The sequence below is a fragment of the Bos taurus genome, chromosome 1 (genome assembly GCF_002263795.3).
Source record: "Bos taurus isolate L1 Dominette 01449 registration number 42190680 breed Hereford chromosome 1, ARS-UCD2.0, whole genome shotgun sequence".
Lineage (NCBI taxonomy): Eukaryota > Metazoa > Chordata > Mammalia > Artiodactyla > Bovidae > Bos > Bos taurus.
Window position 1 is genome coordinate 41,641,092 of NC_037328.1, and position 23,406 is coordinate 41,664,497.

The following is a 23,406-nucleotide window of genomic DNA, read 5'->3' on the forward strand; positions in this document are numbered from 1 at the left end:
AGTAAGCAAGCTTGACAGGAAGGAGGAAAATGATATTTATGAAAGAGATTTTCAATGATAAGTCAAGCCTAATTGTAAATTTAGATCTATAAATGTAATGGATAATTTTCTGTTGATAAACAAAAATGAATAGGAAGAATATCTGAATATAGGATAAAATAATTTTAAAACATGGCCAAATATCTGTCCCTGAAATGATCTATCTCAATTGAGGTTTCAAGGAACAGATAATTACCATGTTATGTCAATTATTCTGGAACATTAAAAAATGAAAAAGTTTCATAATGCATTCTCTTAAATATAACCTAACTCAAATAGAACAACCAAATATTGATAATAAAAAGGAAAAAATAAGAAAACTCTAGGCCAAGATCATTAAAAGAGAGGTATAAAAATTCTGTTTGAAGTATTTTCAAATTGAATCAAAGACTACAATAAAAATTTTAGAACTATATTATAACCATATGTTAACAAGTAGGGATTATCTTAGGAATGCAAAGATAGTTATTCATAAGTATATAGTACATTAAGGTGAAAAACGTATAATTACTTTTGCAAATACAGATAAATTGTTTTATAACATTTAATACTCATTTCACATTTTAAAAGCATAATACAAACAAAATTATAGTGTAAGAAAAAAAGAAGAAAAGTTCTCACCCAGATACCTATTAAAAACCTAAATCAAACATAATAGTATTTAACAGTTATGCATTAACAGCTAATCTATTCAAGAAAAAAGAAAATCAGGCTGCTGCTTTTACTGCTGCTATGTGGTATTCTACAAAAGATCTCTGCATTGCAATAAGACAAGATAAATAAGGGACTTGATTTTTTATACAGCAAGCACTTATAGATTTACTTATATAGGTCTTGCATATTTCTTGTCATAAACTATAAGGTTTTTGTTGCTATGGTAAATGGAATATTTTAAAATACAATTTTACTGGGCATTGCTAGTGTATAAGAAAGTAACTGATAATTGTATGTTGGCTAACTAATTGACTTATTAGTTCTAAATATTTTCAGTTAATCTTCTATGGATTGCTAGGTAGACAGTCATAATTAGCAGAGAGAAAATAACAGCTTATTACAGCTCAGTCATTAGGAGAGTCATTTTCCACATATTAAAAAGAAATATTATTTTTAAAGTTTAGTAAGACAATTAACTTAGACTTTAGGAAGAGCCTGTGTACCATATGGTTTGCCTAGAGTAGAATAAGATTCTCTCTCTAAAGAACTCTTAAAAAGAAATAGATTAATACTTCTTTGGAATGAATCAAATAAACTGATACAAGAATGGAAATGGATGACTTTTTGGAACTATAAACTCTTTTATAATTATGTCTATCTTACAGACACAATTTAACTTCAGTTCCTGGACTCGCACAGCTCATTCTGATGCTCTATTTTACAAATCCTGCAATTGGAGTGCACTGGGAGTTGGTGACTCTCAAAGAACATTAAAAGATCTCATTCTAATTAAATTCAAAAACAAACTGAAGAACCAAGCACAATGCCCTTGTATTAATTTTAGGGAAGCTGTCCTTTCCAGAAACTAATATCTTTGTTTCAACTTCAACAGCACGTGAGAATCCACATTAGTAATCAGGAAATTACAACATCAAAGTAAAAATATGAAAAATCTTAAGAAATCTTTCAGCCAGGGTACGATAAGTTCCTACCCCCACATAAGCTTCATTCTTGTAATAATGACCTTTAAAATAAAAGCAACCAAATTCAGTATCCCTCTTCTTTGGAAAATAATTATTAAACTCTGACAGGATCTAGTACACAAGCTTTCCTTTAACTGGAGGTCATGTGAAATGACTTCATGTAAGTAAAATATTTTCAGATTTGTTTATACCATTGTTTAGACAACAAGATTCTTTGATAAACTTTCAAAAGTTATGTTTCTAGGCTATGAAGTTCTCGCTTTGTCAGGAAAAGTATTCTGCTACAGATCATGTTCTAAATGTGGTTTTAATTTGTTTAGTTTTGAGAAGATTATTGTGGAGACATTTCAAGAGTCTTCTACCATGAATTTGTTGATGGATTGTGTGTATGCGTGAGAGAGAGAAAGACAGAGAGACAGAGATGCAGAGTGAAAAAGACAGATACAAAAATGAAAAGAGACAAACGACAAAAAATAATTAAGCTAGGGGTCCCCAACCCTCAAGCCAAGAACTGCTGCTGGTCCCTGACCTGTTAGAAAGCAGGCCACACAGCAGGCGGTGAGCAGTGGGTTAACAAGCAAAGCTTCATCTACATTTGCAGCCACTCCCCGTCACTCACATTACTGCCTGAAGATCAGCAGTGGCATTAGATTATTAGACTATTAGATTGTCATAAAAGCACAGATTCTACTATGAATTGCGCATGTGAGGGATCTAGGTTGCACACTCCATCCCCTACACCTAAGTCCGAAGAAAAATTGTCCTCCATGAAACCAGTCCCTGGTGCCAAAGAGGTTGGAGACCACTAACTTAGAGGACCCCAAGCAGAGCTATTAATATCTACTTTTTTTTTTAATTTTCTTTTTTTCATTTTTATTTTTTTTAATTTTATTTTATTTTTAAACTTTACATAATTGTATTAGTTTTGCCAAATATCAAAATGAATCCACCACAGGTATACATGTGTTCCCCATCCTGAACCCTCCTCCCTCCTCCCTCCTCCCTCCCCATACCATCCCTCTGGGTCGTCCCAGTGCACTAGCCCCAAGCATCCAGTATCGTGCATCGAACCTGGACTGGCATCTCGTTTCATACATGATATTTTACATGTTTCAATGCCATTCTCCCAAATCTTCCCACCCTCTCCCTCTCCCATAGAGTCCATAAGACTGTTCTATACATCAGTGTCTCTTTTGCTGTCTCATACACAGGGTTAAATTTTCTTAGGAATCTATAGCTTCAGTCTTCTATCCAGCAGAACAGGAACTTTACCATTGGCTTAATTAGGACATTGATATTAAAAAATAATGATTGTGGTAGTAGAATGCTAATTTTTAATACTACTTTTCCCTATTCCTGATGACTGAAACTTGGCATGACTTGAAAGGATAAAGAAAAATCCAACAATGCTTTAATCTGTCCTCTTAGTGCTGTTCTGTGTATAAAGCCATGCAGGGTACCATCGTACATCAAAATTTCTAGAAGAATCTCCTGGACGTTATCAAGCAAATTCTATTCCCAGCCCCAAATAGAAATAATATGCTTTGAAAGATTGGGTGAATTATTAATATAAGCCCCTTGGAATTTCATGAAATCTGTCCATATGACATAATATCAAAATAGAAAAAAAACTAAATAGATGTGTTAACCTTAATAGAAAATAACTTTATCTTTGATATTACTACTTGAAATTTTCAATGTTGAGAATTCTTGCTGCCACTGAGGAACTTTTATTTAAAAAATATTCTAATGCCATCAAATCATTACTATCTGGTTCACAGTTCAGTTCAGTTCATTTCAGTTCAGTGACTCAGTCGTGTCCAACTCTTTAGGACCCCGTGGACTGCAGCACACCAGGCCTCCCTGTCCATCACCAACTCCAGGAGTTTACTCAAACTCATGTCCCGCTTCACAGTCCACCATAAATTTAAAGTTATTTCTAGTGATTAGATAACCAAGAACATAAAGTGTGTAAAAATAACCATGGCTCAAAGTCTAATTTATAAGCATTTTTGTGCTACATGTATCTGCCTGACTTGGGGATAGTGAAAAATCACAACTTTAACAGAAGCCGCTGACTAGTTATGTGACTCGCTTTAGTAAGTGACTTATTCTTTCTGGACCTGTTCCATCATATGCTAAGTGAGACCAAAAATATTACTAGTTCTTCTTGCCATAAGATTATTATGAGTATTACATAAAGAATGTGTGTGAAAATACCTTGAAAATTGTAAAGCATTGCACAAATCATGGCTGTTACCTTATGACTGCTGATATATATGTAGATCTATATGTCTGTAGCAAAATCTCTACAACATAACTTTTAACCACATGTATAATCAAATTAGTTTAAAATTTAAGAAAAAAAACTTATAGAAATCCATTTAGACCCAAAGACTTTATATGTGTGAATGTATGTGTGTGTGTGTGATCAGCCAAATACTTTAAGAGAAAGCAAACCAGTTAAAAAGTGACCCAGAGGGATGGTATGGGGAGGGAGGAGGGAGAAGGGTTCAGGATGGGGAACACATGTATACCTGTGGCAGATTCATTTTGATATATGGCAAAACCAATACAATATTGTAAAGTTAAATAAAATAAAATTAAAAGAAAAAGAAATAGAACAAGAACAAGTCAGTTAAAAAAAAAAAAGTGACCACTTTATGGGCCTATTGAATCTTCTTCCATAAGGGGGACTGGGAAACCCAAGAGAATAAGATGAGGCATGATGAGAATCAGTCACAACAGGGGAGAGCAGGCTTATATTTCTGACATAAAAATTACAGAATATAATTGCTTAGGTAGACCTTTGATAATTATGTAAGCCAAATCTACTATAGTGCCCTAGAACCTTACCCTAGTGAGCATTCAATAAACGTCAGTGGAATGAATGAATTTTCTGCATGAGCAAATGAACATCCTGGAGGTGACTTACCAAGGTACATAATAGAAGCAGAACCCAAATTGAGCCCAGGACAGGAGAATTCCAACCCAGAATTATTTACATGCAGCCTTCTGTTGATACAGATCACATTACCTTTGGTTGCAGAAAGATACAGCCTTAATGACTAGACACCTGAGCCTATTTTCTTTTCACTAAATTAGGTTTCAAATTGAATGCTAAGAGGGTCCAGACTCTAGTACGAACATCCCTGTTAATGACCATGAAAAATTGACTTGTATATAGATAAAGCTTAGAGCATTTCAGGTAAATGAAAGATTCAGTGTGACAATAAGATTAGACTCCCAGGAAAACTAGATTCTCAGAAGCTGGAAAGGGGCAATCTTGAGTCTAAGCTGCAGAATCTGCCCTTGAGAAGAAGACCTTAAATAAATGTCTACATCTCTAGAGAATAACAGATGTGTATTGTGTTTGACAGTAAATGCCCTAGTTCTGGACTTTGTTTTTAGTATATGTGAATAACAATATATAAACAAGAAATACACATTTATTTTAGGAAATAAACAAGTATACACATTTATTTTAGGAAATGATATATATATATCATTACATTAAGTGTATTGCTACTAAACGTTTTGTCCCACAACTGATAGTATTAGTCATGCTCATCCAAGGGGAAATAGTGCAAAAACTGTTTCATGTTCAGCCAATAAGCATAAGTACATAAGACTGCCAGCATTATCTTACCACAGTCCAGTGTACTTTGCAACCCATGGGGTTATGCCTTTGGAGCTTCATTTAATGTCATTTATTTACTGCCTGACAACCTGTTTTGACCCTTAAAAGTGTGCAAATAATAACCTTGGTTTGGCCACAAAGACTAAAAAATAGTATTTTTTTGGAAAATAGTAAATTCCTAGAACTGGTTAATAATATATCATGAAAACTTATAAAGTACAGTAGTGCAATACTTAGAAATTTGTAGACTTACACTGTATTTGAAAAGATACACTGACAGTGAGTTAAGCATGAAATGTAAGAAGTTAGAAGACAGCATAATTAATACGAAGAAAGAAAATAACTTATATTAAGATAAGATATTAAATGAAATAGAAAGCATAGAACGATAGAGAGATAAAGCCAAAAGTTGGTTCAAGCCTCTGGAAAGCTTGATGAAGAAAGCGAGTACTAAAATTGAATAATATTTAGAATGAGAAGACTTTACTATGGATTTAACAAGGATGAAGAGCTTGTAAGATAGTATTATGAACAGTGGAATATATTACCTAGAAAAGTTGAAGACATAAGTATCATACAAATAGCAATTCCATATTGTACAAACTCTAGAAAAACTCTCATACATCCCTTATTCAGGCATATTCAGAACTGAGCCCTCCTGGATCTGTGGCAAAGCACCGTCTCTACCTGCTCACAGCTACTTTGAACTAGAGTTGCTGTGCCACAGAAAGGGAATTAAGCAAAATTACTCTGGGACAGTAGTGCCCTATGCTTGTCATGGACAAGTGCTGACTTGGTTTCCCAAGAGCTTGGAAACACCAGGAGGAGAGAGGGCTGCGATGCCCTGGACGGAGGAACTCTCGTGAGTTGAAAGGTGAAATATTCTCCTCTTCTATTTAAGAATGAACAGTCATCCAAAAGTTTTTCCAAACTTCTACCAGAAACAGGATCTTCTCTTCCAGTAGTGCACGCTCAGTTGCTCAGTCATGTCCTACTCTTTGCCACCCCGTGGACTGTAGCCCACCAGGCTCCTCTGTCCTTGGATTTCCCAGGCAAGAATACTAGAGTGGGTTGCCATTTCCTGCTCCAGGAGATCTTCCTGACCCAGGGACTGAAGCCACATCTCTTGCATCGCCTGCATTTGCAGGTGGATTCTTTACTTTTGTGCCACCGGGAAAACTTTTTTCTCCACAGTATGGGAATTAAGCCCCATAATTATTAAGATCTTGATCATAGAAAGCTTCTTCTTTAAGGCCTTAGCAGATAATTACTGCCATTTATAGACTTTATTTTCTTGGATTTTTAGCAGGCAGATATTTATTTACTTTCTAATCTAGAAGTGACCGAGGGCTAAATATAAGTTGCAGTTTATCTGTTTTGTCCTTTTACTTAAAGTGTTGCTATTGTTAACACTCATTTATCTTTGTACTTTGTGTTTAATAAACAGTTCTATTTGGAGTTAGATGACAAATGCAGTTCCTCAGCTAGACAGAGAATAACCATGTAGCATGTAAAGTTCTGACAAATATAGCCATAAAGTTTAAAAATGACTTTTAAGATAAGGAATTTTTTCAAAAGTAGCATAAGGAAAATTATTTTCATAGTTACAAATCTTGTAGCATCACTGGCCAATAAATGCAGTTTGATACATTCTGTTTGTGGATTTTTATAACTTTGTTTGTTAATCTGGAAGATCTCCTGGACAACAGATGTTTTCAGGCAAAGGCTAAATGGGATCTTGATGGAATATCAAGACAGATCAAATATAAGCATCAAATGAGTGATTTAATTAATGGTCTTGAAAGTTATTTATATCTCTGAGAATCTCTAGCTACATTACAATGAGAATAGTAGAGAATTAATTCAAGGACCTGGTGGCCTAATTCTATGAATTTAGAAGAGTTGTTCATATATTTTTTTTCAGCTACCCTGTTAGAACACCATAAAGTTATTGAACAGTAACACTATACAAAAATAGAATTGAGTTTAATGTGTTCCCAGCACCAGCCTATCATGAACAGTCTTAAAGGCACAAGTAAATTGTTCTCAGGTTGTGGACAAGACAAACCACTTAAGACCCTGAGTGACTAGGGCATTCAGTTAGTTGCGGTTCCTGTTAGTGAGGAGTTAGCTGCAGGTCACCAGGAACCAAGCCTCCAGTCCTGCCTGATTTCTCAGGTGTGCTGTCTTTTGTACTGTTCTCTGTTTTTGATGCTCCCTCATGGACAGACTGTGTAAAATCTACCTCACAATCATTATGTATCTTGTACATCTTTACAAAATAAACTGTGGTATTTTTTTCAGAAAAGTATATTCTCCCTCAAAAGAAAATTTTCATCGTTTTGTGTCTTAAGTTGCATTAATTCAGTGTTACTACTGGGGAATCACTGAGTTTCAGAACAGTGCATTTGATTTGGGATAAAAGATTTCAAACTTTAAAAAACAATTAATTTATTTTTCCTTTTACCCACAGGTCTACCCACGGATAGCGCCGGCATTTTGGCACTACCTGCGGGTAGAAGTGAGTAGCGGGTACTTGAATTCTCCCACCCTTGCTCCTTGCACTCTGCTGGTGTGGTCTGACCTAATGTGCCCATTTGTTTAAGATGCAGTTGCCATTCTGTGTACACGTGGTCTCACGTCACCACCATTCCTTAGAGTTGGGTCAGAAATCCAAATCGCCAAAAATACAAATACAGTTTATGTAAAATAATCATCATTCTCAATAAATTTCCAAATCAAGACCATATCATATGCATCATAATTGATAAATAACTAAATGCCAAATTATGGAAAACCATGCTTGTACCACTTTTTAATCAGTATTTTTGATAGAGCATAATTCCTCAGCTTAATTTTGCAGTGTCTACAGGTAAAAGTAGAATAACTGCTTCATTCCCTTTCTCTTCTTTTCTTTGTCCCCAGGAGCATGAGCAACTCACCTATTCCTCCACAAGGTCCAAGGCCCCCAGTGTCATCATCACAGGTCTCAAGCCAGCCACCAGGTACATTTTTCATATCCGAGTGAGGACTGCAGCAGGATACAGTGGCTACAGTCAGAAGTTTGAGTTTGAAACAGGAGATGAAAGTAAGTTTCATACAAAAGTGTAAAGTAAGTTGTTAATTTAAGTGTGGTTTCAGTCTGTCCTGGTAGCTGAAAATCTGATGTCCCAAATTTTGAATAGTCTTATTGAGCAGAACTCTATTCATGTAAATACTCATAGTCATTTCAGTTAATGTGTCGGGGCTATCGTTAAATATTTCTATGAAATGCCTTGCTCTATCACAACTGTAATGTAGCCCAAATATGTCTCTTTATGCAGAATTCATCATTCAGACCATAACATAGTGAGTCTCAATGGATGGTGTTTGCCTAACTGTTCGCCAATCTCGGCATCATAACATGATACTAATGAATACTTGGAAGAGAGTAAGCCATGAGCAAATGATTTTAGCAGTTAGTTCAAAATTCTGCAGCTTTGGCTTGTTCAATTCAGTTCAGTTTAGTCAGTCATGTCCGACTCTTTGAGACCCCGTGGACCATAGATGCCAGGCCTCTCTGTCCATCACCAATTCCCTTATATTAGATCAATAAAAACAGTGGTCAAGAGACAAACTCCACCGAAATGCACTTAAATTCAAATGTAGGTGCATTGGCTTGATTAGAAACTCAATTTCATAGCCTCAAATTTAATATATAGTATGCTTGGGGCTGGTGCACTGGGATGACCCAGAGGAATGGTATGGGGAGAGAGGTGGAAGGGGGGTTCAGGATAGGGAACATGTGTACACGTGTACACATTCTATAGAATTTTTATAATTCTTATATAAGAATTTTTATATTAAATTTGCTATTATTGAATTCTTATACAAATATAGGTATTTTAACAATGATAGAAACATGTTTTTACTGTAATTAAATAATTAAATATTTTTCCATTGAAGTACATAGCAAAAACCATGTATATCATCCTTATAAAGATAGCAATGTGATGGATTTCTAAAATAATAAAAAATAAAATCAATGGTGGAGCTGGGTTTAGAATGAACATGACATTTAATGCTATGTTACATGACTTTGGAACACCTTACTCTCCTTATCTTTCATTTTGCTTTTTAATATATTGAGGCTATGAAATTACCACAGCTTTCTTATCTATTCGTCTGCTGATGGAAACCTAGGTTGCTTCCATGTCCATTATAAACAGTTCTGTGATGAACATTGGGGTACATATGCTTATGTCCTCCTCTAGGAGTTTTATAGTTTCTGGCCTTACCCTTAGATCTTTAATCCATTTTGAGTTTATTTTTGTGTATGGTGTTAGAAAGTCTTCTAGTTTCATTCTTTTACAAGTGGTTGACCAGTTTTGCCAGCACCACTTGTTAAAGAAATTGTCTTTTCTCCATTGTATATTCTTGCCTCCTTTGTCAAAGATAAGGTTTCCATAGGTGTGTGGATTTATCTCTGGGCTTTCTATTTTGTTCCATCTATCTATATTTCTGTCTTTGTGCCAGTACCATACTGTCTTGATGACTGTGGCTTTGTAATAGAGCCTGAAGTCAGGTAGGTTGATTCCTCCAGTTCCATTCTTCTTTCTCAAGATCGCTTTGGCTATTCGAGGTTTTTTGTATTTCCATACAAATTGTGAAATCATTTGTTCTAGCTCTGTGAAAAATACCGTTGGTAGCTTGATAGGGATTGCATTGAATCTATAGATTGCTTTGGGTAGTATCCTCATTTTCACTATATTGATTCTTCCGATCCATGAACAGGATATATTTCTCCATCTATTAGCGTCCTCTTTGATTTCTTTCACCAGTGTTTTATAGTTTTCTATATATAGGTCTTTAGTTTCTTTAGGTAGATATATTCCTAAGTATTTTATTCTTTTCATTGCAATGGTGAATGGAATTGTTTCCTTAATTTGTCTATTTTCTCATTATTAGTGTATAGGAATGCAAGGGATTTCTGTGTGTTGACTTTATATCCTGCAACTTTACTATATTCATTGATTAGCTCTAGTAATTTTCTGGTGGAGTCCTTAGGGTTTTCTATGTAGAGCATAATGTCATCTGCAAACAGTGAGGGTTTTACTTCTTCTTTTCCGATTTGGATTCCTTTTATTTCTTTTTCTGCTCTGATTTCTGTGGCCAAAACTTCCAAAACTATGTTGAATAGTAGTGGTGAAAGTGGGCACCCTTGTCTTGTTCCTGACTTTAGGGGAAATACTTTCAATTTTCACCATTGAGGATAATGTTTGCGGTGGGTTTGTCATATATAGCTTTTATTATGTTAGGTATGTTCCTTCTATTCCTGCTTTCTGGAGAGTTTTTATCATAAATGGATGTTGAATTTTGTCAAAGGCTTTCTCTGCATCTATTGAGATAATCATATGGCTTTTATTTTTCAATTTGTTAATGTGGTGTATTACATTGATTGATTTGCGGATATTGAAGAATACTTGCATCCCTGGGATAAAGCCCACTTGGTCATGGTGTATGATCTTTTTAATGTGTTGTTGGATTCTGATTGCTAGAATTTTGTTAAGGATTTTTGCATCTATGTTCATCAGTGATATTGGCCTGTAGTTTTCTTTTTTTGAGGCATCTTTGTCAGGTTTTGGTATTAGGGTGATGATGGCCTCATAGAATGAGTTTGGAAGTTTACCTTCCTCTGCAATTTTTTGGAAGAGTTTGAGTAGGATAGGTGTCAGCTGTTCTCTAAATTTTGGGTAGAATTCAGCTGTAAAGCCATCTGGACTTGGGCTTTTATTTGCTGGAAGATTTCTGATTACAGTTTCAATTTCCATGCTTGTGATGGGTCTGTTAAGATTTTCTGTTTCTTCCTGGTTCAGTTTTGGAAAGTTGTACTTTTCTTAGAATTTGTCCATTTCTTCCATGTTGTCCATTTTATTGGCATATAATTGCTGATAGTAGTCTCTTATGATCCTTTGTATTTCTGTGTTGTCTGTTGTGATCTCTCCATTTTCATTTCTAATTTTATCGATTTGATGTTTCTCCTTTTGTTTCTTGATGAGTCTGGCTAATGGTTTGTCAATGTTATTTATCCTCTCAAAGAACCAGCTTTTGGCTTTGTTGATCTTTGCTATGGTCTCTTTTGTTTCTTTTGCATTTATTTCTGCCCTAATTTTAAAGATTTATTTCCTTCTACTAATCCTGGGGTTCTTCATTTCTTCCTTTTCTAGTTGCTTTAGGTGTAGAGTTAGGTTATTGATTTGACTTCTTTCTTGTTTCTTGAGGTAAGCCTGTATTGCCATGAACCTTCCCCTTAGCACTGCTTTTACAGTGTCCCACAGGGTTTGGGTTGTTATGTTTTCATTTTGATTTGTTTCTACGCATATTTTGATTTCTTTTTCGATTTTGTCTGTGATTTGTTGGTTATTCAGCAGCGTGTTGTTCAGCCTTCATATGTTGAAATTTTAATAGTTTTTCTCCTGTAATGGAGATCTAATCTTACTGCATTGTGGTAGAAAGATGCTTGGAATCATTTCAATTTTTTTGAATTTACCAAGGGTAGATTTATGGCCCAGGATGTGATCTATCCTGGAGAAGGTTCCATGTGCATTTGAGAAAAAGGTGAAATTCATTGTTTTGGGGTGAAATGTCCTATAAATATCAATTAGGTATAACTGGTCTATTTTATCATTTAAAGTTTGTGTTTCCTTGTTAATTTTCTGTTTAGTTTATCTATCCATAGGTGTAAGTGGGGTATTAATGTCTCCCACTATTATTGTGTTAGTATTAATTTCCCCTTTCATACTTGTTAGCATTTGTCTTACATATTGTGGTGCTTCTATGTTGGGTGCATATATATTTATAATTGTTATATCTTCTTCTTGGATTGATCCTTTGATCATTATGTAGTGTCCTTCTTAGTCTTTTTTCACAGTCTTTGTTTTAAAGTCTATTTTATCTGATATGAGTATTGCTACTCCTGCTTTCTTTCGGTCTCTATTTGTGTGAAATATCTTTTTCCAGCCCTTCACTTTCAGTCTGTATGTGTCCTTTGCTTTGAAGTGTGTCTCTTGTAGACAACGTATATAAGGGTATCGTTTTTGTATCCATTCAGCCAGTCTTTGTCTTTTGGTTAAGGACATTCAACCCATTTACATTTAAGGTAATTATTGATAAGTATGATCCCATTGCCATTTACTTTATTGTTTTGGGTTCGAGTTTATACACCCTTTACGTGTTTCCTGTCTAGAGAAGATCCTTTAGCATTTGTTGGAGAGCTGGTTTGGTGGTGCTGAATTCTCTCAGCTGTTGCTTGTCTGTAAAGCTTTTGATTTCTCCTTCATATTTGAATGAGATCCTTGCTGGGTACAGTAATCTGGGCTGTAGGCTATTTTCGTTCATCACTGTAATATGTCTTGCCATTCCCTCCTGGCCTGAAGAGTTTCTATTGAGAGATCAGCTGTTATCCTTATGGGAATTCCCTTGTGTGTTATCTGTTGTTTTTTCCTCGCTGCTTTTAATATTTGTTCTTTGTGTTTGATCTTTGTTAATTTGATTAATATGTGTCTTAGGGTGTTTCGCCTTGGGTTTATCCTGTTTACTTGCTGGGTTTCTTGGACTTGGATGATTATTTCCTTCCCCATTTTAGGGAAACTTTCAACTATTATCTCCTCAAGTTATTTTCTCATGGTCTTTCTTTTTGTCTTCTACTTCTGGGACTCCTATGATTTGAATGTTGGGGTATTTAACATTGTCCCAGAGGTCTCTGAGATTGTCCTCATTTCTTTTAATTCGTTTTTCTTTTATGCTCTCTGATTCATTTATTTCTACCATTCTATCTTCTACCGCACTAATCCTATCTTCTGCCTCCGTTATTCCACTCTTGGTTCCCTCCAGAGTGTTTTTTATATCATTTATTGCATTATTCATTATATATTGACTCTTTTGTAATTCTTCTAGGTCCTTGTTAAACCTTTCTTGCATCTTCTCAATCCTTGTCTCCAGGCTATTTATCTGTGGTTCCATTTTGTTTTCAAGATTTTGGATCATTTTCACTATCATTATTCAGAATTCTTTATCAGGTAGATTCCCTATCTCTTCCTCTTTTGTTTGGTTTGGTGGGCATTTATCCTGTTCCTTTATCTGCTGGGTATTCCTCTGTCTCTTCATCTTATTTATATTGCTGTGTTTGGGGTGGCCTTTCTGTATTCTGGAAGTTTGTGGAGTTCTCTTTATTGTGGAGTCTCCTCACTCTGGGTAGGGTTCTACGGGTGGCTTGTCAAGGTTTCCTGGTTAGGAAGCTTGTGTCAGTGTTCTGGTGGGTGGAGCTGTATTTCTTCTCTCTGGAGTGCAATGAAGTGACCAGTAATGAGTTATGAGATGTCAGTGGGTTTGGAGTGACTTTGGGTAGCATGTATATTGAAGCTCAGAGCTATGTTCCTGTGTTGCTGGAGAATTTGCGTGGTATGTCTTGCTCTGGAACTTGTTGGCCCTTGGATGGTGCTTGGTTTCAGTGTAGGTATGGAGGCGTTTGATGATCTCCTGTCAATTAATGTTCCCTGGAGTCAGGAGTTCTCTGGTGTTCTCAGGATTTGGACTTAAGCCTCCTGCTTCTGGCTTTCAGTCTTATTTTTACAGTCGCCTCAAGACTTCTCCATCTATATAGCACCAATGATAAAAACATCTAGTTCAATGTTGAAAAGTTTCTCCACAGTGAGGGACACCCATTGAGGTAGAGTTACATGGAGAAGAGAAGAGGGAGGAGGGAGATAGAGATGACCAGGATGAGATGAGGTGGAATCAAAAGAGGAGAGAGCAAGCTAGCCAGTAATCACTTCTCTTTGTGCCCTCCACAGACTGGATCCCTCAGAGATGTTCACGGAGTTACACAGAGAAGAGAAGTGGGAGGAAGGAGACAGAGGTGGCCAGGAGGATAAAGGGGGGAATCAAAAGGAGAGAGACAGATCTAGTCAGTAATCAGTTCCCTAAGTGTTCTCCACAGTCTGGAACACACAAAGAGATTCACAGAGTTGGGCAGAGAAGAGAAGGGGGAGGGAGGAGATAGAGGCAACCTGGTGGAGAAAAATGAGAGTCCAAAGGGGGAGATAGCAATCAGGCCAGTGATCTCGCTCCCAAGTAAAAATGGGTAATGAGGATTGGGTTCTTAAAGGTGCAAAATTGATAACAAATACCAAAAAGCAAAGATTAAAAATCTAGAGTAGAGGTTGGATTTTCAAAAATACAAAATTAAAGAAAAAACAAAGAAAAGTCACAAGGATTATAAAGTATATATATATGAAGTTTGCTTTAAAAAATAGGGTCTCTCTCTCTTTTTTTTTTTTTTGCAAAGTAATAGTAGGTTATAAAAATGAAAATTAAAGGAGTAATAGAGGACTTATAAATTAAAAAATTGAAGAATGATAGTAAAAATATATCTAGGATGTTCTCTCGTGTTGTTGTGAGCAGTGTGGAGTCAGTTCATTTTCCGATAGTTCCTTGGTCCAGCTTATATTTCTCTAGAGCTATAGGCCCCTTCCTATGTAGTCAGTACTAACTACGGTGTTTTAATCCATTGCACCTGTCACTTCCAAGGAGGTTCCCTCTGTTTTAGTTTCTGTTTGCTGGTCTCTTCAGTGTCTAATTTCCACCCTGACACAGGGGGCGGTGGTGGACACTTTTTTAGGCTCACTTGTTCAATCGTGCTGTGGGGAGGGAGGGACACTGCAAATGAATAACACTGGCATGTGCTCACAGTGTCTCGGCCACACTGGGTGTGTGCTTTCCCCGTCTACACTGCTGAGGCTCTAGGTTGCTCTGCCTGGAACTGTCTGAGGCTGGCCCTGGGTTCTATGCACTTCCCAGGTCTAAGCCACTCAGGTTCAGGCACTCTGGTAGTCCCCAGAGGTGCAGACTCAGTTGGGCCTGCGTTTTGTGCCCTTCCCAGGTCTGAGCAGCTCAGGTGACCAGGTGTTTAGCGAGCACAGTCTCTGCGACTTATCGCCTCCCCTGTCGCTGCCGCTTGGTTTTCTGGGTGTACAACCGGCGCACCTTCTCAGGCAGATGTTGACCGTCCAGAATCCCAAGAAGTCTTGGTTAGCAACAAAGCCTGTGTGCAGTTTGGTAGATAAGGCCTCTCTGGGGGCGCAATTGCCCCCTTCCGGCTCTAGCTGCCCTCGCCTGCCTATCACCAGGCAGGGGGATGGGCCAGGCTAGCTCTGCTCAGTCCTTTGTTCTGTGAGCAGGCCTGATGGTGTCTTAGGTTAGGGCTTTTTGCGTAGCTTTAGTCAGTCCTTTGTTCTGTGAGCGGGCCTGGCGGTGTCTTGGTACTGCTACTGCTGCTGCTGCTAAGTCGTTCCAGTCGTGTCCGACTCTGTGCAACCCCGTAGATGGCAGCCCACCAGGCTCCACCATCCCTGGGATTCTCCAGGCAAGAACTCTGGAGTGGGTTGCCATTTCCTTCTACAATGCATGAAAGTGAAAAGTGAAAGTGAAGTCGCTCAGTCGTGTCCAACTCTTCACAACCCCATGGACTGCAGCCTACCAGGCTCCTCCATCCATGGGATTTTCCAGGCAAGAGTACTGGAGTGGGGTGCCATTGTGGTGTCTTAGGTTAAGGCTTTTCGCGTGGTAGCTATCCCACAGTCTGGTTTGCTATCCCAAGTTAGTTCCGTCAGATTGCCCTCAGGGCATTCAGGCCTGGTCCGTACTCTAAACAATGCAGCCCGCGCTTCCCTGCCCCACCCTCGCTTGCTAATGGCGGATGCAGGCGTCTGCACTGCTTCTCCGCTGGGGGTGTTACCGTTGGGCACATAATCTGTGGGTTTTAATTATTTACTTATTTTTCCTCCTGGCTATGTTGCCCTCTGTGGTTCCAAGGCTCGCCACAGACTCAGCAGTGAGAGTGTTTCTGGTGTTTGGAAACTTCTCTCTTTTTTAAGACTCCCTTCCCGGGATGGAGCTCCATCCCTACCTCTTTTGTCTCTCCTTTTTTCTTTTATATTTTTTCTTACCTCCTTTCAAAGACAATGGGCTGCTTTTCTGGGTGCCTGATGTCCTCTGCTGGCATTCAGAAGTTTTTTTGTGGAATTTACTCAGTGTTCAAATGTTCTTTTGATGAATTTGTGGGGGAGAAAGTGGTCTCCCCGTCCTATTCCTCTGCCATCTTAGGACCGCCCCCTATAACTCATTTTAGAAACTAAGGTAGCTTTATCCAAATCTGATAATCAATAAGTGGAGGTGCAGGATTAAACCCTTAGATGTGCCTGACAGCAGCAGACAGCAAAAGTCATGTTCTGAATTACTGACTTGTAAATGTCATGAAAGTGACTTTTATTCTACCCTTGAAGAGACATAGTGTTTGAGACGAGCCTAGAAAAATATGTGTGTGTAAACCTGGATTTTGGGTGCATAGAGTGACTCCCAAGTCAATTTACAGCCTGAAGGAAAATCATTTAAAGGATCATTTTTTATCTGGTTAGCTTTAAATTGCATTTTCAAAGCATGCTGTTTATATCTAGAAGAGAGTTTCAGTGAATTATGTCATAGTAGGGTATGGGTAGGTTTACTATAAATTTAGGAATATAATGATATTAATCCCAACTGACAGCATCAGTCTTTTTCTCTATACACTCTCCTCGGGCATCTTTAAATCTTTATAGCTTTTGTTTTTCTTTAGTACTGTCTGAACTATTGTAATGTCAACTTTCTTTTTAAGTTCTCTCTTGTGTATTCTGTTTAATTAAATGACTTCATAATGCTTAGAGATGGGGTGTGAAGTGGGGAGGTGAGATTAGTTACTCTCTCATTTGATACAGGTTCAGATTTTTTTGAAGTAGGTTAAATAGTTTACAATGTAATCCTCTTTAGCCATATCTATTGTACTTTGTTCAACATTTAGTTTACTAAAAACTAATGAGACAGTAATGTAAAATAAGAAATAATTCCTTTCAAAATCATAATGTTCTGAATTAATTACTTGTGCTCTACAAACACAGTACAAGAGCTATCACCATGATTCCTCTTGCTGTTTTAGACCAGTGGTTGGATTATTTTTTTAGAGTCAGAATATACGAGTGAAAACTGACCAGCATGGTGAAAGAGTACTAATTATGACTGGTGGCACTATAAAAAGAGCCTCCCTGAACTATAGCTATCGGGATCGCCTTTTCCTAAGTCTATAGAACAACTTCAGTATATATGTTGTACAGGAAGAGAGAAAGGATTGATAGATCTATGGATAAGTAGGTAGAAAGTCAGTCATATTTAGTTAGAAAAGGTAAGCCTTTTATGTTTTGATACTAATATTCCATGTCTGCCAGTCTCTCTTAGAACTAATAACATGTAGCTAAATATTTTAAATAATATTTCACTAATAGCATTTATTGAATGGTTAATATGTACAGGTCTCTTTATTAGGCACTATAATTGAACCACCCCCCCCCCATCTTCTTGGAATAGATTTAACAAATTACAATAAAATACAGAATCAGTAGTAACAAATAAGAACATATGGATATTCTATGAGGATCTTTTTGAAAGATAGGTGAAGGATAGATAGGTGTTAGTTACAAGCTCTCTAATAAAAGAATTTTCTCAAAGTTAATGTAAAATCCATATTATGCTCCAAAGTATCAAACACACACACGCACACCCTACACAGTAGTCAAGTAAAGGCCTTTTTGGCTTATATGGATAAAACAACAGAAAATTTTATCTGCCTCATATTAGTTTTTATTTCCGAGCTTATTTTTCTGGAGAAAAATGTGCTTCTTTCAACAAAGAAAATAAAATTGAAAGAAAAGAAACAACAAAGAAAATAAAATTGAAAAGCTATTTACATAGCCATTAATGTTATCCATATTCTTACAAACTGCTTGACAAACCATATTTGATTCAATATTAATAAAATCTGTGAAAATCACACCTACATTGTTAGAAATAAGTAATTTAATAACTAAATAAAGAGTTTGTTTTTATTTAAAACACCACCAATATTTATCTGATGTTCAAATACTTTTTTTTAGGTTCATTTTTGAAACCAAAATAAGATATATCCTGCTATATTGCAGTCAAATTCAACATTTTACTTATATACTATAAGAGAGCTTGTGAAGCTGTCAAAAGGTAGGAGAACCCATAGCTTGGAGCCAATTTTTGAAAGAATACTGGGACTTTACATGTAATTTACCTCTTCCATTGTCTTAATGGTTATTCAGATGATCCAGGAGACTTAATACACAGTCAGCATATAAACAATTCAATTCTTTTCCCCTAAAAGATTAATTATACATTAAATTTTAACAAAATGTAAATTTATGTTTTCCACTGTAAGCTACCTGAAGCACTTTTATAGCACAAAAGCCATATCTGTAAATATTTTACACTATCATTTACCAAAAGTAGTAATGATGGACTAGATTTATATCACTTAAATAACCACATAAAAATTATGATCAGCATTAACTAACCCAAGTATAAATTATTGAATCATGGTGTTTCAAATTAGAACCTTCTGTCTTACATGTTTATACAAAAAGTGTTACATAGATACAAATGAATAAATTTAATAGCTTAGTTATTTTGAAAACATCCACAAAATTTAGCTATTTTAGTATGTTTTCATATTTAAGCAATTTGACTAGCTTTAACAATTTATGGATGGGAAATGATCCTGAAAATTAAGGTGCAAGACTGTGTTTCTAATTTCTTCCTTAATCTATTTTTCATGCCCTCATTTGACTAATTTTTGTACTAAACTTTCTACACACTTAAAAACTACAAATCATTAGATATATTCTACTGAGCAATATGTGAATTTCTCAACAAATATTCAAGTCTTTTCTCATCTAATCCAAATTGACATCGTTTCTGTCCTATCTCCCTGTAGTTCACATACACCCTAGGAAAATATATAAATACTTCATACATGAAATTTTTTGACTGTTTATCGTATCTAAACTGCATCTGTGAGTTCCAACTGGAAGATTTAGAAACCTATCACATTCAAAATGGTCAGTCCGCTCACATGCTACCCCACCTAAAGTGTTTTTGATCAGTCCAGTAACAAATAATCACTCTTTCCTCAGACTTTCTATGATATTTTATTGTGTGAGGGCTTAATTCTTCACTAAGTTGTTACCTCCTTGAGGTCCAGAACTGTAACCTGTGTATCTTTGTGTCTCATAAAATGTCTTATGCATAATTTCTAATACACATTTAATTAAATATATGAAGAATGTATAATTTCAAAATATGGAAGAATAGCATATTGTCTGCCAGTCAAAAAGAAAAGAATAAAATATTTTTCTTTCCCACAGTAAGCAATACTGCTTGCTATATTTTGGATAATAAGCTATAACTGATTTGAATGGTGTAGAAATATGATGTATGCCTTTTTAATTACAAATTGTTAGTATAAAGTTTGGAGGCATTTGAAGTAGAGTAAAATGACTTTTTTGTTCTTAAATAGATTTTCCTCCTTAAACACCTTTTAAAAAATCTCTATTATATTTGATTCAGTCTATTTGTTGAAACCCAATCTGGACTACTTTAATTATCAAGGATGAAATTAGCTACATCATTATTAACAGGCACTAGAAATTTGGGGGTGATTATTAATGGTAAAGCATGAAGCAGAAAGAGGACCAGCTGACCCTGGTGGAGTAATAAAAAGTTAATTAATCAGGCAGGAGGCAGATTTCATATTTATGAGTCTTCTCAGAGGAGGATGAATTCCAGTATATGAGACTTTAATTTGAAATAATTTTCAATCAATAGTACAGTTTCAATGTTGGCAGCCATAGCTATCTAAATGCAAACATCAGTAGGAAAGGAAAATTTTCTAGCAGTTAGGTTGTCTGAATATAAATTTCCTACCTTATGATACAATGAAGACCTCTCATAAGATTTTTTGCTTAAGCTAGCTAGATGCTTTTTCAGCATGTCATAAAAGAAATCCATACTTTGGTGATAGAAGTTTAAGGTAACTTCTAACATTTATATTTTATAACAACAGGTCATATTTATTGAGTTATAATTAGGCATCAAATACTATTTAATTATTTATGGCTACTAATATACTTACAACTTTTGAAGGGGATGCTATTATCAGGCCTATTCTATGGATTGGAAAACTGAAATATAAAGTTGTGTAACTTACCAGGTCCCCACAACTAGTAAGTGTTGAAATGGGGATATTCCGGCATCAGGTCCTCTTCATGCTCAGAATTTGGACTGAGTTCCCTTTCTACCCATTCAGTGTTTTTACTTTTCTTATTCAGGTTGCTCACTACTTCTAATTTTCTACATGATTGTTCTTTATTCTTACCTCCAATTCTCCACCCTCCTTTAATTAATAATATTCCTCCTTAAAATAATATGTGATTGATTTTCAGAAGACTGTAATTATTGACAAATCATTATGCATTAACTTCAGAGGGTTATGTGTGTTTTAAAATAGATTTATCGATTAATGCACATTTGGTAGACCTAATGTGGCACTATACAGGGTCAAAATGATGCAGTCAGTTTGATCCTTAAATGTGCAGAGACTTGATGAAGAGTAACTATTTGCATAGAAAATAGAAGTCTCTTTTTAAGAAGCCTGCATTGACAAAAAAAGATATTTTTTTTTCAGTTTTACATGGATCCAATAAAGATTTTAAATGATGAGAACCTGGCTTATGTACTATAAAACAGATTGAAAGCCTTAATATGAAAAATATTAAAGGTTATAAGTTTGCTAAATGGGCTGGAAAGAAAATCATTAACTATTAACAGGTACTTAGAAGTTGTAAAATGTGTATATCAATGTGCAATGTTACAATTTGGATCAAATCTAAAGGGGAATGAGCAATCAGTGATGGATCTATTTCTTAGAATATAGTTTTTAATGCAATAACCTATAGCAACATAAACAAAAATATGATTTCTTTGGGATATAAGCTGTCATTCCTTGACCGGAATTTTTTTTTTTTTAATCAAGAGCCATTTCCTATTCATTTTTGTGCCTTATGTATTGCTTTGCATGTGCCTGGAAATACAGAAAAGAAATACAAAGATAAATAATATACATTCTCTGTCTTTCAGCTCACAATGAACCTCACTAGAAGCTCTCATAACCGAGTTCCTTATTTATGTCATTTCTAAAGTCTAATTTTAATTTGACTTGATTTGAGATAAGATGGATTTTTTCCTATCAGCCATCATATAAATTGCCTAAATTTTTCTGTCAAGCTATTCAACTTTACAACCTTGAATTCTTTAACAGAGCAAAAAGTGTTCTTAAGACAGCTCAAATTGCTCTAAATTTAGTGAAAAATATATTCCACATGTAATACTTGGAGATTTAGAATCATTCTTTCAGCTACACAAATCAGCTTTATTGACTTATGTTGTGAAGTGGCTTTTTTTTAAATGTCATATTTTAGTTGTTGGAAAAGCATCAAGGGCAAAGTTAAGAAAGCCTAATCTCTTAATATAGCCATATGGAACCTATCCAGAACTACAGATATGATTCTAAATTATGGTTGATCTCTCACCCTCATCTGATGCATGATCATGCACTATTCTCAAGGCGGGGTTTAATTGTGATGTTCAGTTATTGCTTCTATAATGCATTTAGGGTAATTCCAGCTAGCGTAGGGTGATGTCCAATGGCAATACATAGATGTGGCTCTTACAGCAAAGGTAGAAATACATGATGTTGGGATCAAAGTGTCCTTTAGAAGCCACGGACTTCAAAGGTGATACAACCCAGAGCCTTGGTTCTTTCCATAACTTTATTTCCTATTTCTCGATTGAATTCTATCCACCTGGTAATCTGTCACTTTCAGAGCGCCCCCCAAAAAAATGTGAGTTGAATAAAAGAGTTGTCAAAATGTCCAAGTCAGGTGAAAAGTACTTTATGTAAAATATATAAATACTAAACATTATCTGCCAATGTCAAAACATAAAGATAAACATAGTTTGAATTTTATTTGCCACAGTACCAATATGCAGTAAAAAATAACTTTAAATAATCTAATGCAACATCTTTTAACTGTTTATTAACCCAACATAAGGCATCTATCTGTTTTTGCCTTTATCTTATGGTGAAGTCACAATACTGAATGGACAGATATTTATAAAATAAACCCAGCCAGCTCTACCATGGCCACTGTGAAGAATTAAGAAGCAGCTTAAGTATTTGTGTTACACGGGACTTTTTCAAGGGAAACAGTAGTTCAGTGAATTTAAATTGAGTAACAGGAATTCTTGGCAAAATAACAGGAGCCATTTAAAAGATTTAGCTGTGTATGCACAAATCTGAGCAAGACATGCATGAGTGTGTTACTGACTATGCCACAGGCAAAGGAGCAAAGCATGGCAACCTTGCCACCAGATATAAAAGAGCTGATTCACAACAAACTGAATTCCTTATTCTCTTAAGTGTTTGCAACACTGAGCATCCTTTGAAAATGCTTTTGGACTATAAGTATATTTAAATTAAATAGTTATTTTATATGTGCTGTATACAAAATAGGAAAGCAGATTGAATGATTTTTTCAACAGTTTCAACTCTTCTGTAGACAATAAACATTGCAATATAACTTACTGAAGTTAGCATACATATGTATATGTATATATTTTTATGTGTGTGTGTGTGTGTGCATGCATGCTAAGTCACTTCAGTTGTGCCCAACTCTTTGTGACCCCATGGACTGTAGCCCACCAGGCTCCTCTGTCCATGAGATTCTCCAGGCAAGAATACTGGAGTGAATTGCCATGCCCTCTTCCAGGAGATCTTCCCACTCAGGGATAGAACCCGTTTCTTATGTCCCCTGCATTGGTAGGCAGGTTCTTTACCACTAGTGCCACCTGGCAAGTCCATATATGTGTATGCTGTGCTGTACTTGGTGGCTTAGTGGTGTCCAACTCTTTGCGACCCCATGAACTGTAGCCTACCAGGTTTCTCTGTCTATGGGGATTCTCCCAGCAAAAATACTGGAGTGGGTTGCCATGCCCTCCTCCAGGAGATCTTCCCAACCCAGGGATCAAACCCAGTTCTCCCGCATTGCTGGATTCTTTACTGTCAAAGACACCAGGGAAGTCCAAGAATAGAGTGGGTAGCCTATC

General features: G+C 36.1%; 1 protein-coding gene across 11 annotated transcripts in view; it reads left to right on the plus strand.

Annotated features, from left to right (window-relative positions):
- EPHA6 (EPH receptor A6) overlaps window positions 1–23,406 on the plus strand; it is a 1,033,311-nt gene that overhangs the window by 666,833 nt on the left and 343,072 nt on the right. For 7 of the 11 annotated variants that reach the window (XM_010800997.4, XM_024994020.2, XM_059887708.1 and 4 more), the window contains one exon: window positions 8,242–8,404. In XM_010800997.4, the coding sequence (XP_010799299.2) occupies window positions 8,242–8,404 (163 nt within the window). Of the gene's footprint in view, window positions 1–7,789; window positions 7,838–8,241; window positions 8,405–23,406 lie in introns of all 11 variants that reach the window. The other 4 variants (XM_010800991.4, XM_024994001.2, XM_059887689.1 and 1 more) reach the window with 1 other exon arrangement.